This window comes from Periplaneta americana, chromosome 2 (assembly GCF_040183065.1).
Source record: "Periplaneta americana isolate PAMFEO1 chromosome 2, P.americana_PAMFEO1_priV1, whole genome shotgun sequence".
Classification (NCBI taxonomy): Eukaryota; Metazoa; Arthropoda; class Insecta; order Blattodea; family Blattidae; genus Periplaneta; species Periplaneta americana.
The window spans coordinates 19,504,153-19,523,233 of record NC_091118.1 but is presented as its reverse complement, the minus strand read 5'-3'; the positions used below and the strand labels follow the sequence as shown (position 1 = coordinate 19,523,233).

Below are 19,081 nucleotides of genomic sequence, written 5' to 3'. Positions count from 1 at the left end.
TTTTGGTATAGAATGCTATGACAAGCCAAAAAACGAATTTAAAATAATATTATACCTAATGAAATGGAAAAGTTGGTTATTCCAACAACTTCATTCATATTACTTTAAAAGTAGTCATATAGATGTGTTTAATTTCTCACCTCTCATTACTCTTACCTTAATGTAGCCTACACACTGTAACATAGGTACTTCAAATAATATTGCATCTAGATTTCAATTTATATTTTGTGCTAGGACACTACTAGAGATAGGCCTATACTTTCAATATACTGTTTTTTCCTTTACTATATAGATCTAATTCTAAAACTACAAAAGACTGCTTTCCATGTCTCCATTAACTTCTGAAATTTCAGAGTAGTCTCTTATAAATGTAATGTTTCTTGTGAACTTAATTCCTGTTACTGGCAGATCATGTATAAAGACATTGTGACTAAGAATTCATGCACTGTATTATTAAAAATGTTATTCCTTCCTGCTGTGTTACATAATAATAATAATAATAATAATAATAATAATAATAATAATAATAATAATAATAATTCCGTGTGCGACAGCCTTTAAAGGGTCAAAGGCCTACCAGCCGACTGTTGAGGTGAACGATCATTCAACCAGTACACACACTTAGCTTTATAGTGGCTAGCACTGAATCCCCCTCTTCTCATCAGTTATAGCTGGCTTGCAAAACTGGACTTTGCTACCAACTTTAGCTCCACAAAATGGGATAGGAAGACGGAATGTGATTAAAAAAGCAGAGGGGCTGCATCAGAGATATCTACATAAGCAATGTAGAATACATCTTGTAACATGAATGCTTGCAAATGAAACAACACTTTATGTAGTAACAAAAATATTATTTTTAGTTCTACTTAATAGACAGTTTTCACATTTCACATGTCCGTAATTTGTTAACTCTACATTTACATCGGCTAATGTTTATCAACATATGGTATTAAAGTAGAGTTTATGCACTAACATTTGTCTGGTAAATTTGTTTGTTGCACTCACTTGTTTCTCTTGTTCATTTCTTTATTTTTATTATGTCGTCATTATTGTGTATATTTCTGGTTTATAAAAGAATGGAAGAAATTCTACAAATTGTGGCTATATGTCAAGATTTAGAAGGTGTAGATGACATTTTGTTGATGCAAAGGCTTGCAGAATAAATAGCAGCATTTCAACATAGTCGGCAATATTAAATCTAAAAGGAGAAATCGTTGTATCATCATAATGTTAAGGTTCACATTATCTGCTCTTGAATACCCACTCCATTTATTACAATAGCGCGTGAATGTCGATTCTGATTGGCTCTGCGATTAATGTCACAATAGCGCTAACAAATTATGGATGGGTGGAGTATGAAAACAAACTAGATAATACCACAGTCTAGTATATACACTCGCAAAGCTTGAGTTGTTGAGGGTACTATGAACAATAGACTGTGTCAGTACTATTTCACATTGTCTGTAATGAGGCGATAGTAGCGATCTTAGTGGTTAGCAACTACCTATGAATGCATATTCCCTATGTATTGAACTTCGTGACTGTATATACTAGACTGTGTAACAATTCAAACTCTTCTTGGCTAACATATACTACTGAATACTGGTGCCATGTTTTGAATATGATCTTTCAACTTAATTCACACCTGCAGGAGAGTTTTGCTTGAGGATCTAAGTTGCTATTTTTACATGTTGTTTTATGTAAATTTAAATAAATTCCCTCCAGTATTTATTTGCTTGATTACATAAATGTGCTACAGTAATATAGTTACAGACGTGGACAAATTATTAGCAAAATTGAAAATTTTTACAATATATTTTTACAAAATATGAGTCTTCAATTTAGACTACAGTTGACATTTTTGCGTATTTCCAAATTATTAGCAAAATTGAAGATTTGTATTGTATATTTTTAGAAAATTTAACGCTTCAATTTGGACTACATTGGATATTTTTGCATATTTACAAAATATTAGCAAAACTGAAGGTTTTTATTATATATTTTTACAAAATTCGATTCTTCAATTTGGAATACAGTTGACATTTTGGATATTTTCAAATTATTAGCAAAACTGAAGATTTTATTTTATAGTTTTACAAAATTTGACTCTTCAATTTAGACTATAGTTGACATTTTTGCTAATTTATAAATTATTAGCAAAATTGAAGATTTTTATTATATATTTTTACAAAATTTAACTCTTCAATTGAAACTAAAGTTGACATTTTTGCATATTTCTGTCTATTGTAATGATAGAAATACGCAAAATTGTCAACCGTAATCTAAATTGAAAAGTCAAATTTTGTGAACAGAATTATCATAAAAATTGTCAATTTTGTTAATAATTTGTCCACGTCTGTATATTATCCATTTCTTGAGCTGCTGTTCAGTTAAACTGCTTGTCCCAAAATAAGGAAGATCAAATAAAATTACATTATGATTAAACAGGTATAAAATAAAAGGTCAATTACTGACTGATATCTAATATTGAGCAGTAGATGATGTCATTTGCTCTCTTGACTCCAATATTTTAACAGGAAGATGAAAAATTTAATCAAAATTAGACAGAAAAGATGATCTTGATCTACGTCTTCATTAAGATTACAGAAAGGACATGCAGTATTAATTCTGCATAAATTTTTATCAAGGCAATCATGTCCAGTCAGTAATGTGAATGTAGTTGCTACAGATTTGCGTAAAAGTTCATTAATCGATTAAATGTGCTGCACAATATCTTCAATTTGTTTTTCCATTTGCTTTACAAGCATTTTTTATCTAATAAATTTTTATTAAGGCATCTGTTTAGATTAGATGATCATGATGGTTCCAACAGAGTAGGTGACCCTTCAGGTCAGATTAATTTGTCATGATTTTGAAATATGCGTGGTTTCGAAACTTTTTTTTTATCTAATGGCGTGTACTTAGCTGTTCGTCATTCATTCATATGAGGCTAGTTGTACAGACCAATTTACCCACAGTCATTGCCAAGGGAATGCCATTGGAGGCTAGTCTATGATACATCTGCAATGAGATAAGATGGAGATTTGTTGGGATGCCATAGGGGAACGCACTTCCCAGAGAAAACCTCAATGTTATATGGATCACGGGCTTGCCCAACTAAGACTGCCAGATTTGTTTTAGGAAAAAAAAAGGAAGATTTTCACAAAAAATAAAGAAAATGTTTGGAAACTTCCCAATGATTTAATAGCATAAAATTAAATTGATTGTTTATTGTTTAAGATAAAAGGTCACTACCATTCTTAACAAAACAGTAGGTCTAGTTTTTTTATAACAATTTCTTTATATAGTGAAAACATGAAGCATTATAAAAATAAATGTCTGCATATAGACCCAATAGACTCAATGTTGAAAATAATTATATTGTAAATTATGTTTTATTTAACGACACGTGCAACTACCAAAGTTATATCAGCATCGCCAGTGTGGCGGAATTTTGTCCCACACGATGCTAGTAAATAAATCTACTGACAAGAGCCTGTCGCAATTAAGCTCACTTAAATGAAAGAACCAGCTTTGTTCTGCTATGACAGATTTTAAATTTGGCATAATGGAAAAGCATATGCTAAAGACAGACTTTAAATTGCTCTCCAAACAGTTTGCTGAAGTGGACTAAGCTCGTTCTTTCCCTGTACCCTTCAAATGCCACTGGCCTGGGCCGGGATCGAAGTTGCAACCTCGGGCACAGAAGGCCAGCAGTCTATCGACTGTGCCATTTAGGCTGACGAAAATAATTATATTGCGGAAGAGAGAAACGTAGATAACCCTTAAATTAAGGAAGATGTATTTTAAGGTAAAAAAGAAAGTAGCAATACGGAGAAAACGTACAATCTGGCAACCCTTTACGCAACAAAAGTCATAAATAGGGGATATGCCATGGCTCAAACCCAAGTCCACAGAATTATGAATCCAGCTATCAGTTATGGCAGCTAGTTCTGAAACACTGACGATGTTAAATTGCAACCCACATTGGAATACCAAAAAGTCTGCTTCTAAATAATACAATCCCTGTTGAAGGCTAAAAATCATGGCCTATATTACACTATCAAATTTCTGTGTCACAGAATATGATAAAATTTTTGATCAAATGTAAAATTTTGACTATATTACACTATGTCAAAACTTTGATCATATCTTTCATCACAGTTCTAATAATGGATCCACAACAGGTCTATGCTTGTTGTAACTGTAAAATATGTAGCAATGGTTATTGCATTAATACTAAAGGAGAAATCAAAGAAAAAATATATTTCGTCGGTTTAGAGCAAATCTGCTAAATGACAAAAAGGAAATTTTACAGGAGAAACAAAAGACTGAGTATAAATTAACTCTGATACTTGAGGACCAAATCCAAAGTAGAGGTGGTTAAGTTTCAGAGTTAATTTATATTGTTTTTTGTTTCCCCTGTAAAATTTCCCTTTTGTTAGTTAGTACATTTACACTTTAAGCTGACGATTTGGGTTAGAGATTGGGGTAGAGAGAAAAAGATACGAAAGAAATCCATCAAACTCTACTGAGAGAACTTCAGTATGAAGATGTGAAATCCTATATATACTAAGTATTTAATAATGGATTATGAAACATTTCATGTGACTCATAATGTGATATTAAAAGTTTTGTGGTTTTCACAGACCATGTGAACTTAATGGCGCCATTTTCTTTCTTCTCAATTACAAATTTTATCAAAGGTATGATGATGACCATAACTTTTATCACATAACTACTGTTCTCCAACCTGGAGATCAACCGTGAAAGGAATGTTTTACTATTGCGTCATCTATTTGGAACAAAGTAGATAGATAATATTACCGTTATAACGTCAGTTTAAAAACCATGCGCTCTCCTGCATATGTTATTTCCTGTTTGGAGGGATTAAAAAACCAGGAGATTAACAGTGATCTAATTTTGTAACTAGGGTAGTATAAATATGTGTATATAAATGTTATGGATTGTGCTGTGAGAACTAGCCAATAGAGATACGAGTACCCACGTGTGTGACCTTATGACATCAACATTCATTCACAGCATTACCCCGCTTCGTCTCATTCCGCAGAGACTTTCTCGTGGTTGGAGTACAGTATGTCACAGCTAGATGTGATCAAAGATGCTATATTACACTGTAAAAGATTTTATCATACATATTCCATCAATCTTCTGTAACACAGAAATTTGATAGTGTAATATAGGTCTTAAATGACACTCAGGAGGAAATTAAACACAGAATAAATATGGGAAATGCCTGTTATTATTCGGTTGAGAAGCTTTGTCATCCAGTCTGCTGTCAAAAAATCTGAAAGTTAGAATTTATAAAACAGCTATATTGCCGGTTGTTCTGTATGGTTGTGAAGCTTGGAGTCTCACTTTGAGAGAGGAACAGAGATTAAGGGTGTTTGAGAATAAGGTTCTTAGGAAAATATTTGGGGCTAAGAGGGATGAAGTTACAGGAGAATGGAGAAAGTTACACAACGCAGAGCTGCACGCATTGTATTCTTCACCTGACATAATTAGGAACATTAAATCCAGACGCTTGAGATGGGCAGGACATGTAGCACGTATGGGCGAATCCAGAAATGCATATAGAGTGTTAGTTGGGAGGCCGGCGGGAAAAAGACCTTTGGGGAGGCCGAGACGTAGATGGGAAGATAATATTAAAATCGATTTGAGGGAGGTGGGATATGATTGTAGAGACTAGATTAATCTTGCTTAGGATAGGGATCAATGGCTGGCTTATGTGAGGACGGCAATGAACCTCCGGGTTCCTTAAAACCCAATAAGTAGTAATAAAGGTCTAACTTAACATTTGATGTTCAAGACCTCAGGAACGAAAAATGTGGTAATAAGCATAGTGTTAACTTAAAGGTTAAAGATACTATACATACTATAAGCCAGAAGTGAGTCTCTTAATCGTGAGTTGTCATATGATGTTTTAGGCATTTAGAGGTCCTAAATATTTTACCACAAACGTCACAATTCCAGGCAATCTCTGGACCGTCGGTGTGTAAGTGTCTTCTCAATTGAAACAGATGTCGGAAGACCCTACCACATAAGTCACAACTGTAGGGCTTCTCCCCTTTGTGGATAAGTTGGTGCGTTTTCAAACTGCTGGGTTGTCGGAAACCCTTACTACAGACGTCGCATTTGTATGGTTTCTCGTCCGTATGCATCAATATGTGATACCGTAAAGCACTCTTACGCCAGAAAGTCATCGAGCAAATGTCACATTTAAAGGCAGTTTCTTCATTATGTCCCCTCATATGACGAGTAAGCGCAGAATCTTCTGCAAATTTCTTACTACAAATATCACACTTGAAGAGTTCCTCCCCTGAATGGATGCGCATATGCAGCTTCCGATGCCCGGACTGTGTGAAAGATTTCATGCAAATGTTACATTCGAAAGGTCTGTTGCCTGAGTGAGTTAATGTGTGATTTCGAAGGTGGTGAGGATACCCAAAACTCTTGTCACAAACATTGCACTTGAATGGCTTATCAACTGCGTGAGTCAAAATATGCTGTCGAAGATGAATCTGTCGTGCATATCGCTTGTCACAAAATTTGCATTCGAAGGGCTTATGACCTGTGTGAGACGATACGTGATGTCGAAGGTCTGAACGATATTTAAAACCCTTCTCACAAAACTCGCATTTGAAAGGCCTGTCATCTGTGTGGGTTACCTCATGCTGTCGAAGATTACCCATTCGTGCGAAACTCTTGTCACAGATCTTACACTTGAAAGGTTTATCATCCGTGTGACTGACTGTGTGTGACAAAAGATAATCAATTCGCGGGAAACTTTTATCACAAAGATTGCATTTGAAAGGTTTATCACTTGAGTGAATTAAAGTGTGTTTCTGAAGATACCCAGGCCGTGTAAAACATTTATCACAAATTTTACATTTGAAAGGTTTATCCCCTGTGTGAATTAGTGAGTGATATTGCAGGTGATCTTGTCTTGAGAAAGTTTTATCACAGGTTTCGCATTTGAAAGGCTTATTGCTTTCGTGAGCTGAAAAATGCTGGCGAAGATGATGAAGTTGCACGAAACTCTGGTCACAAATGTCGCATTTGTAAGTCTTCTGTTCTGAATGAAGAAGTTTTTTGTGTTGATTCAAAATTTGCAGTCCAATAAATTTTTCACCACAAAATTCGCACCGTAGGTCTATCTGGGTTGAAATAATAGCATCACTCACTTGCTTTTCATGGTTTTGTGGAAGCACATCTACTCTACAGTTCTGCAAGGACTTATTGCATGCTTCAATCCCAGGGTTTTTCATGCCATCTTGAACAACCTGCTGCATAATTCTGTAAAAGGATATATTTCTGGTTAAATAACTTAGAAGACTATTATTACGATCCACACATTGAAGCAGGCAATCCACATTTGATGTTGGTGTAAATTTATTCACTATAAATTATTTCTTCTATTAAGATATTACTATTATTGTAGCTCATAATGTCACAGTGCCATCACTATAAAGAAAACTGAAGCTAGTAATGTACTGATAAATATACAGTACAGTGATCTTTCTTGTAACAAATTTCAAGATTAAGAAATAACCATTGTTCATATTTTATCTACCGAAAATATGTATTAACAGGAAATCCAAATTGTGCACCAAGAATGAAATGAATAATTGTTAATTCTCCATATAACCTCCAATTTCTTTGATGAGCTTGCCCCAAAGTTTTATCACTTTAGTTATTCAAGAACTGAAGTACTGCATATTCACACCCATTAACTACCTTCATGCCATCTCATGGACAAATTGAAACCCTAAAAACAAAGCATACATAGGAGACTACAGTGTTATGGAGACCAAAAAAATTTCAAATTAGAGAAAGGATGGTAAGTAAAAGGTAAAAGAAGGGAGGGAGTGATTGATGGATGGGGTTATATGAAGAATGGATTATATTAATTTGAGAAAATTAATGAAGATGCTAGTGATAGATAATTTTGGAGAAGTAAAATCAGTAAATTAAGAGAACATTCAATTGTAGAACTTTGTAAAAATAAATTATTATTATTTATATCAATAATTATAATTTTAAAATAATTTCTTTATTGGGCAATATAAATTTGGTATGATGTGTAGTATATGCCTACATTTCTGAACAGAGAGCGACCCATACAATTCCAATAATATGCATTGTCGTATGTCGTTTTATGAGATTCAGCATTGCTTTCACAACACGTCACTAGACTCTCAGTTCCATAAGAGTCAAGACAACAAAATTACTATAACTCAAAGGGAGAATTAATATTAACCCCCTAGAAAATGTAAATTGTCAAACAAGACATCATTTCATCACTCCACATTACAGATTCTTCGAAAGCAAATGCTTCCAGCATGTAACCTGTAGTGAGAGCAGGTTTCATCCTACATCTGAATTAGGTACGTGTATTATTAATGTCTAAAAAACAATAATCACTGTGACAAAGAGTTTTAGCTCAGTCCCCTCAAGGTTAAGTCATTTATACACCTATACAGACCACAAGACTCACAGAGCTGAAGAAAGGGAGAGGATAAAGAAGAATCGTCCTAACTATGCTGAAAGTTCAGACTCTTTGTTTCTGGTCAGTTACCGCATACATGTACCGGTACCATAGCATAAATGTTCATTGAATAATGAAATACTGCAGGAGGGAATAATAATGAATCACTCTAATTGCGAAATTATGATGTTAAAGAAAGAGTTGTCCAAATAGGAATGCTGATGTTTGAAATTATCATGACATCTATTTCATTCTACTGAGTGCAAGTTTGAATCAATAAATTATTGAGATTTGCGATAAATTAATTAGTTTAGGAAATTGTATATTTATTATGTATAACTACTTTTGTATACAGATAATTTTTTTAAATTATTAAGTATGTACTTTTCTGAACTAATATCAATAAATCTATCACTATCACTATCACTATTCCATTCTACTGATAAATGACGTCTTATACTTTCTTTGGCCAAGGGAAAAGAAGTATCAGCAGAATTATGACACACCTGTAGTTCACTCTCTCTTTTTTGAGGTCACTTGATTTCTGCCTTTATTACGTGAATCCTAATGGCTGTGACAAACTTCCTACCAAAGAACTTACAATAAAACATTTACAAACTTTTTAACAGTTATCAATGCTTATGTTTTATTTTATTGGGTTATTTTACGACGTTGTCTCAACATCTAGGTTATTTAGCATCTGAATGAAATGAAGGTGATAATGCCGGTAAAATGAGTCTGGGGTCCAGCACCGAAAGTTACCCAGCATTTGCTCGTATTGGGTTGAGGGAAAACCCCGGAAAAAACCTCAACCAGGTAACTTGCCCCGACTGGGATTCGAACCCGGGTCACCTGGTTTCGCGGCCAGACGTGCTGACCGATCAATGCTTATTATAACTCTGACTGAAATTCTGGCTAATATGTGTCAGAGGAAGAACAATTGTTTATATGCATCTGAAGTCTGATTAATGTAACATGTAGCTAGTCAGCAGTATATGCAATAGAGAAGGAAAGGAACTAGCCATCCTACCCAATTATCTCCTGGCTTAGTTGCTTCATGAGTGATGCCTTGTTGGTGTCACTTGTGAGGTTCAGACCTGTCTTCGTACAGTTGATTAAACAGCAACAATACTAATTAGCATAGATGGGATTGGTGACAGCAAGATAATATACTTTAGTAAAATGAGTCTGAGAATTTCTAATGGGATTACATGGTTTTCGTAATACAAATGGGGACAACGTTAAAAAAAATGAACAAAGTAATGTTGTTGTTGTTTACTAATACCAGGCGTTTGACAATAAAGTCATTTGACCTCTTGCACTCCAATATTTTTCAAAGATATTATCATGACTAGCCACTGAAGCACAGATTTTGAGGTGTTCCGAATCCATTTCTTGGTTTGAGTTGCACAATGGGCAGTTAGGGGACTGATATATTCCAATTCTATGCAGGTGCTTAGCCGAACAGTCATGGCCTTTTGCCAATCTAAATGCAGCTACAGATGATTTTCGTGGTAAATCGGGAATTAACTGTGGATTATGATGCAGAGAGTTCCATTTTTTCCCTTGGGATTGTGTTATCAAATTTTGTTTGTTGAAGTCTAAGTATGTAGATTTAATAAATATTTTCACAGAGTAATATGTAGATTTAGTAACAGGTCTGTAAGTAGCAGTGCTGTCCTTCTTTGCTAGTGCATCCGCATTCTCGTTTCCCAGGATTCCACAATGGGATGGTATCCATCGGAATACAATTCTTTTATTGATATTAATTGAGAGAGCATTTTAGTTATTTCTGCTGTTTGAGATGTTTCACTCCAATATGAACAAAGTAATGTAGTCTCCCTAATAAGATTCAAACTTATGTTCGAATGTAGCTTAGGAGAATAAGACTAGTTCACATCAGTGAAACGAAAGTGTCAGACATCGAATTAAGTATAATGATATATTATTAAAATACTAAAAATAAAATTTTGGATTGGAAAATATGAGAACAGGATGTTATCTTTCATTATTCCAATTTTTACTGCCTTAATATCACAATTAATCCACAATAAATTTCCAAATCTCAAAAATGGTACAAGAGAAACAAAGACAATTTACTATAAATTTTAACACATATGATGAATTCCAAGGTATCTCTTAGCGTTAAATTCCCATAAAATGAATGATATAGAATTAACAGAAGCAGACATGGAAGTTTAAATCACAAGTTAATGAAATCGTGAGTCAGAGGAACACAGTTACTGGAGGTGTAACTTAGGAAAAAAAAAAGTCGCTTCGCTTATCAGAAATCAATCAATACTAATAAAATTATTAATTTGAATTCATGTTAGCAATAAAGAGAAAAGCAGAGATGTCATTTCGAAGTTACTTTCTAAAGAATAATTGAATAAACATAAACAAAATGATAGATCACTTAAGACACTCTCACCTGTCTGTCAAGTTTTCTCCATCTTTTGCCATGTCAGACATCAAGTCCTCTTTTACTTCATTCTCGTTTAACAATTCCTCCTGAAAAATAAAATATCCATCAACAAATGGTAAATGTCACAAAGAATGGGCACTGTTAATTTTCATATAACTGGGATATGCGAACTAAAAATTATACGAGATATACAGATAGGTACACAACTAAAGTATTCTATTCTACTACCAAAAAAAAAAAAAAAAAACTAGCAGGTCACTGGCATAGCGAGTTGTAACATTTTAACATGTGGACTTGTGCTCAAATTCATATCTTAACCCATTAACTGATTGAGTTCCTTCAGAGATTTCTGCAGCTATAAAGCAAGCCAAGTGTCACATAATCCCAGGATGAATTCATTAATTAGTCATTTATGCGTATGTATGTGCTATGTATGTTTCAAGTAAATCACAATCTATTAGTAACAGCCCATGTAGCCTTCAATCCAGTTTCTAGGGTCTGTCTTAACTTTGCATAATATCACTAAATTCTAATGAACTATTAATAACAATATATTATGCATTATGCATTAGTGGTCAGAGCTTCTGGCTATAGTTCATGAGGTCCCGGGTTCGATTCCCGGTTAGAGCACAGGAATTTTTCCTTAAAGGGGATTATTCCTGTGTTCGTCCATGGTCTGGAATTTAGGTTAAGTTTAGATTTAAGACCTCTCCTGGCACCACATTATCATAATCATCCTATCACATCAGCGGAGTAATGTAACTCCGTCTTCCAGGCACCCCAACCTCAGAAGTGGGTTACAACTAAGCTACAGCCAGGAGAGAAGACCAGAAATGTCGAAAAGACAACCTGGTGGCATTGGATTAAAAAAAAAAATATATTATGCATTAGATTTTTATGGTGGTTTTGAAGATAATCATTCCTGGAATTATTTTCTGATAGATATAATATTATTCACTCGTGCAATCACTCTTCCTAACATGTTCCTTATATTTAAAGATACAGGCTTGTAAATCCTGTATGTTATTTTAACTATTTAAAAACCTATACGTAGCAATACTAATTCCTTACAATACCGGTCTTCATCTTTTCTTCCCGTTTACTCTTTACAATAAGTAGAAATGTAACCAGTTTTTTTAAGTTGCTACTATTAAGGGCATTACATAATTAATGCTTAACTTCAGTAAGATTATATCACAACATATTTTGGCCGTATCTGATCGCCTATCTCAATTGAGCGAGTAATTGCACATGGTTAAACAACAAATAACAAACCTTCAAAGTAGTGGCACTTTAAAAAATTACAAATTCATTATTTTTATTTATAATATATTACACGTAACAGAAGTGCACAAAAATACTGTTTCCTGCTGTCTCAGCATAATAATAATAATAATAATAATAATAATAATTTATTTATTTATTTTTATTTATTTATTTAGAATATTAACGTGCAAAACAACAGCACAAGGCCAATTAAAGTTTAGCACGATACAAAACAGAACAAAACAACAAATGATGATGAGAATGAATGATAGAAAATGGGAATGAGATGAAAATACAAACAATATAATAGTCCACATCAATCATAGATCAAATAAAAATTATAAAATCATAAATTAGTACAATAAGATAATTGAAATAATGGAATAGTCTACCTTAATCAATTGACCAAATGCAAGAGTAAAAAAATGGACAAATAATAATAATAATAATAATAATAATAATAATAATAATAATAATAATAATAATAATAATAGTAATAATAATAGTAATAATAATAATAATAGTAATAATAATAGTAATAATAATAATAGTAATAATAATAATAATAATAATAGTAGTAAAGAACAATGAAAGCTAAATATCAAAATAAGAAACTCTCACCTCAGCTTCAAACTTAAACTCTGTACATGAAATGGGATCTTCATTTCCTTCATGTTTGATATTTGGTACATCATCACAATTCTGGTCGAAAGGTTCCACCTTGATATCGTTTACATCCTCTTCCTGTGCATTCAAAATAATAAATTAATTATTTATATTTTATCACATAGACATTTGAGAGGGACAGGAGGAATCTACTTGAAACCGGAGCTACTTAGTTGTAATATGAACATTTTGGTAAGCATGAAATTCAAATGACAATCGCATAAAAATGGAAGGGGTTGCAAGTTTGTCCTCTCTAGCTGAATAATTTATAGTGGCTATTTACCTGCTAGAAGAATTTTCTTCTAACAATACACAGTACTCTATAGAGAAAATGATTGTCACACCAGTAACTCAGTTATGATGGAATAATAAATAATTAGTCACGCCTTTGTACAATCAATAGACTTTTAATCCTATTCAAATTTATTATTTCCTTTTAAAAGTTCCTAAACCTTTCCTTGAATTCAAGTATATCGCCAGCCAATTTACCTCTTTCTAAAAAATAAAATAAAAGCATGTACTTTGCAATACAAAAGTTAGTTGAGCATAACAGGACCGGAAATATTTAAGAAGATATAGAAATCTTTACAAAGAAACTTTTATTAAGGGTGTCGGGAAAAAACAGATAATGTCACAAAACATCATTACCAAGAAAAATAAGTTTTAATACCTCAATAACTTATTCCTGGTTTCTAACCAGTGTACCAAATGTCTAACGTTACCTGATGAACATTTCCAAGTCTAAATTTTTCTTGACTACACAGTTCTGTAGTTCCAGTTGCCACCTATTGGATGCACTATATATAATAAAATCACTAAAAATGGACATTCCTCGTTTTTTCTCCTCCACCCTTCATATGTTTTTTTTTATCCAATGCCACCAGGTTGTCTTTTCGACATTTCTGGTCTTCTCTCCTGGCCATGGCTTAGTTGTAAGCCACTTCTGAGGTTGGGGCGCCTGGAAGGCGGAGTTACATTACCCCGATGATGTGATAGGATGATTATGATAATGTGGTGACAGAAGAGGTCTTAAATCTAAACTTAACCTAAATTCCAGACCATGGACGAACACAGGAATAATCCCCTTTAAGGAAAAATTCTTGTGCTCTAACCGGGAATCGAACCCGGGACCTCATGAACTATAGCCAGAAGCTCTGACCACTAGACCATGAGGCTGGTCATTTTAAAAATAATAAAAACATACAACCAAAATATAAAACCCTTTCTATAGGGTAGTTGAAATGGACTTCGCTGATTTCTTTGATTTTAAGAGCTTTTCTGGTCGACTGATAACTAATAAGAACAAGTATGAGGATGGAGGGACACTAAACTGGTTGAAGGTAAAATAGTTGCAATACAGAAAAGGAAATTCAACCCGCATATTTTTCAAGAAAGATTTAGTGACCTAGAATTTCTAACCATCACAGTGACAAAAGATACCTAAACGAAGAGAAACAGATTTTCTTACTAGTGATGTGAAATATACTCTACTCAGATACAGTAACGTCATCAGAAGAAGATGACTTATGTATAATTAATGCTTTGTATCATTTTTTCAATGTAGTATTAACCCTTTCACGCCTGTGTACATCACTTTTTCAAAAGCAGTTTATCGGAATTTAAAAAAAAAATGTATATTGTGATATATGAAAAGAAAGCCCATAGTCTTAAGAAAGCATGTGTTCTCACTCAGCTCGATATTTCATCCCAAAAATTATACCAGGAAAAATCCAATACTGCGCTAGACTTACCAAAATGCTCAGTGTGCAACTACCAGAACAATACTATGTATATACTGCCACAACTATGGATTTGTGGTTAAAACAGGATTTCGTTTTGAATATTCTATCATATCATAATGCTAGAGAGAGAAAATATTAATTTTGTTGGTCTATTTAGTTTTTCCGATGTATTTGTACACTGACATAAAGTATACAGTTGTTTTCATAGCTTATCAAAAACTTCCGACCGATAGTGTATATGTTTTTTTTTTACTTGGTTATTTAACGACGTTTCATCAACTACTTTGCTATATAACGTCAATGGAATTTGGTGATAGCCAGATGGTATTTGGCAAGCTGAGGGTGAGGATTCGCCATAGATTACCTGACATTCACCTTATGGTTGGGGAAAACCTCGGAAAAAATACAACCAGATAATAATCAGCTCATGCGGAAATCAAATTTATGCCTGAGCACAACTATGAACCAGCAGTCAAATGCACTAATGCCTGAGCTATGCCGGTGGCTTACTGTATATATAGCAGCCTTTCCCATGTAACAATAATATCAATTAATATCTAATTACAATTAATAAAACTATTAACAAAGTACAATGAACTAAAGGGGCAAATACAGAGCTCAGTTATGAATATGGAAAAAGAATAATTACAATTAAAATATCTGAAGAAATTTAGAAATGTTTGAGTGTTTTAAAATGATATATTATCAAAGCTGTAAGGAAATTATCAGAACCATGGGTCCTGAATGACAGGCAATGAAACTTTGAAACAAAATGTGAAAAAATGAAGCACATTCCTGACTTTATGAGCAAATACTGAAAATAAGCTTAAAATTGAGTGTAAATAACATGTAATACTCAGATTACACTTGTGACACTCAACTAATGTCATGCAGGTAATAATTATACAATACAAAATGCGTGTATTTCAAAAAATTGTCTAATTAGAAACTGACTATTTGTGAGTAACCTAACAGGCAATATTAGAGTAGGGCTGTATAGTATATGAAAATTGCCGTAACTCGAAAGAAAAAAAAATCACAGAAATCTAATACTGACCATAACAGAAACAAAAGTGATGTCCCTTTCCCGCCACACCTATAAAAACAAAGATTTATTTTTAACACAAATATAAACAACACAATAACAGCAAACTAATGAGGCATTTCAGTAATTGAGAAACTGCTATTTTTCCAGGTTAGTGACAAAAGTGAACTGTAATTGTTTAGGAATTACTAACAATTTCACTCCTGTAACTATTATAGTTATAACTTGGATATCCCAATATACTTACTGTCGATAGCGTGTTTTCCTCTTCTTCATTACTGTCGCAGATGGTTACATCAGGTTCTGTTTTAATCATATCCATTGCAACTGCAAAGAAAATCTAAAATTTAGTTATACCACGACATGTAACAGTATTTCCACAACAAGACAAAATCAGAATTACACTCGTGAGTAGCCTATTTCCTGCGTAATAGCAAGATTACTTATTCGCAGGGACGTATTTTGCGGGCTACCGGCGGTAGCCCAAGGAAATTACAAAAGAGAAAGTTTATAATATAACATAATGTAATAATTTTGTATTATTAGTTTTACCATAGTAATTAAAATTAAAGTAATTGTTAGATATATTTTGTGTAATAATAGGGTCAGCGGTAGCCCAAACCCTTTAACCAGTATACGCCACTGCTTATTCGCTTCTGTGTACCACTTAGCATCAAATAATTAAGCATAGGCTATCCGTTCTGTACTGAATGAGTAACATAAGATATAGCCTATTCACATAAAATATGTAAACATACAAAGGGATGACTAGGTAAGTTCCAAAGGAGCAACCTAAAAATAAGGTTAGACTGGAGTATTCCTTTCCTGATTAAAAAAAAATCGGTGTCACCAAAATGAAACAAACTTTTTATTAGGTATAGACACATGACAAATGTTTCACAAAAATTCAGTTATTTTGTCATACTGCCAATTATATTACAATTTCTAGTTCACTGCCTTCAATATTACTCAATACGGACATTAATGAAATCATTTATACATACGCAGAAAATAAGTATAAATTTTCGTTTCCTACACAACACATAGAAGACACTTATTATAATTTTAAACAGTAAGATATTTTAAAAAATCTACGGTGTAAGATGTCGGCGTAAATAACTAATTTTACACAAAATCACATAAAGTCATTCGTGTATTTTTGATATTGCATTTCTATTTACGAAAATCGGAACTTAAGACAAGGTAAGAACGAGGACCAGAACCTTAAAACCACTGCCCAGGGTAATGTATTTTAATGCACTGAAAAGAAGTTATTCCTTGAATTTTTGGCGCAAATTGTCGACTGATTCTCAACAAAGAATGAATGGCCCTTGGACAAAATAATCTAGAAGTTGCTTCTTTAGTCATCAGGGTAATTTATTTGAATGCAATGAAGATAAGTTACATCTTGAATCTATGAATATTTGTACTTTACACCAAGAATCACGTTAAGACGACAAGACCAGGGTGCGAATTAACGGGTGGGGATGGGGAGATTCTCCCCCACCCCGCTGGAAAGTTATCCCCCTCTCATAAATTCATATTAACATCCCTGCCAGGGATAACTTCTATCCCTCCTTACAAAATATAATTGTTTTAATATGAGTACCGTACATGTACTTCATAAAGTATAAAATAAGCAAAGAAAATAATATTGATGTATTATCATCACCAGCAAGCTGACAACAATCAATAACTTAGGAATTACACATCTTATCTTAAGCCTGCTCATGGATATAATTATTATTATAATCAAGATGCAAGACAAGCAACTCAGTGCGACCAAGCGTTGAGCCGTATAAAATAAGGATAATAATAATTTTATGTATGGTATTCTCTATCTAGGATTCTATTCCCCCTCATTAGAAATCTTAATTCGCACCCTGGATAAGACAAAGAATTTTTCATGTGAATTTCACTCAAAACCTCTGAATCTATTATAAAGATGAACTCAGAAAAAAAAACTATGAATTCGATTAAACACACTGAAGTATAATATACAACATAAATGAAAACAAAACAACTAAGAAACGGTATCGAGTCAACAAATAAAAGCTAATAAGAAGGGGATACCTATCATTCCAAAATTCGATTCTTCTGATAAAAATCCAACAAATCAAGTTAATGTCAACTTCTTCGTTTTAAAATGTGTTTATTAAATCAACAGTCCCCTCGAATGTACATGCTTTTCTAAAGTGAACAAACATCTTAAATCCTTTTACATACGATATCTCTATTGTACGGAATACACAAAGCACATACGTGTATAATTTCGAAAACGGAAATTTATTTTGAATCCGTTTAGAGATCCTATTGCAGTGAGTCGATGTAAGATCTCACCAGTGGCCAATATGGGGAAAAAGTCGATAAATCTAGAATATTTGAGAAACATTAGCGACTAAAATTCATATTTGGGATTAGTGACTTTTTTTTTAGTGATGTCGAATATTTTAGGGAGAAATCTGGCGATTTTTCACATGCCAAATTCAAATGCAATTATTCCCAAATTTGTTACACAATCATCGTTCATATACAATCATAATTTTACAACAATATGAATAATTTTGCGCACCCTAAACTTAAACATTTAGCAGTCAAACTGTAAAAGAAAGTGGCATGTAACAATTTAACATAATGCTACTACATAAAGCAGGCATCTACGAAGTAGGACTATATCCCACATTTATTTCCAGCTCGATTTCTTTTTCATTTTCAAAATTTTGCAGCCCTGGGCTCATGCGTAAAAACGGGTCTGCAAGCCACCCAACTAAACTGTCCACTGTAGAGTCTGCACCCATGAAACAAATGATTATGTGGTGCCCTGGAGAAATCTTAATAAAAACTGTAGGAAATTGTTAATTTTCTGTCGAGATCCAAAGCAGCTTATGAAAGTGGTCAACAACTAGTCAAATTTACTTAAGGGGACACTCAACTATATTTTGGAACTTTTTTCCTATTTGACCAATCTTTTTCAAATTTGGAGAAAAAGTTTAATATACCGTACACATGGAAAGTAACATACAAAATCTCAGCTCATTAGATCCAATACTTTTCAAAATAAAAAAATATTTCAATTTTTAATCAATCATTAATTGAAATATCACTTTTAATTATCATTTTTTATTTTTTGGCTTTGTGCATTTAACTGTGACTTCTCAATGAATAGGGGAAGAATTGTGCGTATTGATTTAGTTCTGTCACGTAAATTAGTGTAGAAATATAATTTTTCATTTCTATGACACTTTTTCTCCAATTTTTAAGTTGAGTGTCCCCTTAACTGTGTATCGAGGTGGCTGCATGATCTAGATCATCAGCCTGTTATGCAGAGTCTCGGTTAGGCTAGGATTCTTCATTACAAGTCCATAATGGACATTCATGACGGATAAGATTCCAGTTTGTTTTTTCGGAGTACTTTCATTCCCCCATGT

At 33.3% G+C, this 19,081-nt stretch overlaps 1 protein-coding gene across 2 annotated transcripts in view; it reads right to left on the bottom strand.

Moving 5' to 3' along the window:
• Positions 1-2,218: 2,218 nt before the first annotated feature.
• The window catches only part of LOC138715112 (zinc finger protein 83-like), a 28,753-nt gene continuing 11,890 nt past the window's right edge, over positions 2,219-19,081 (bottom strand). The window contains exons 1-6 of one of the 2 annotated variants that reach the window (XM_069847642.1): positions 17,727-18,073; positions 15,901-15,980; positions 15,666-15,704; positions 12,822-12,944; positions 10,941-11,020; positions 2,219-7,317 (exon numbers count right to left, since the gene is read on the bottom strand). In XM_069847642.1, the coding sequence (XP_069703743.1) occupies positions 5,919-7,317; positions 10,941-11,020; positions 12,822-12,944; positions 15,666-15,704; positions 15,901-15,980; positions 17,727-17,733 (1,728 nt within the window). In that variant the 5' untranslated portion in view covers positions 17,734-18,073 and the 3' untranslated portion in view covers positions 2,219-5,918. Of the gene's footprint in view, positions 7,318-10,940; positions 11,021-12,821; positions 12,945-15,665; positions 15,705-15,900; positions 15,981-17,726; positions 18,074-19,081 lie in introns of those variants that run through there. The other variant, XM_069847650.1, reaches the window with a different exon arrangement.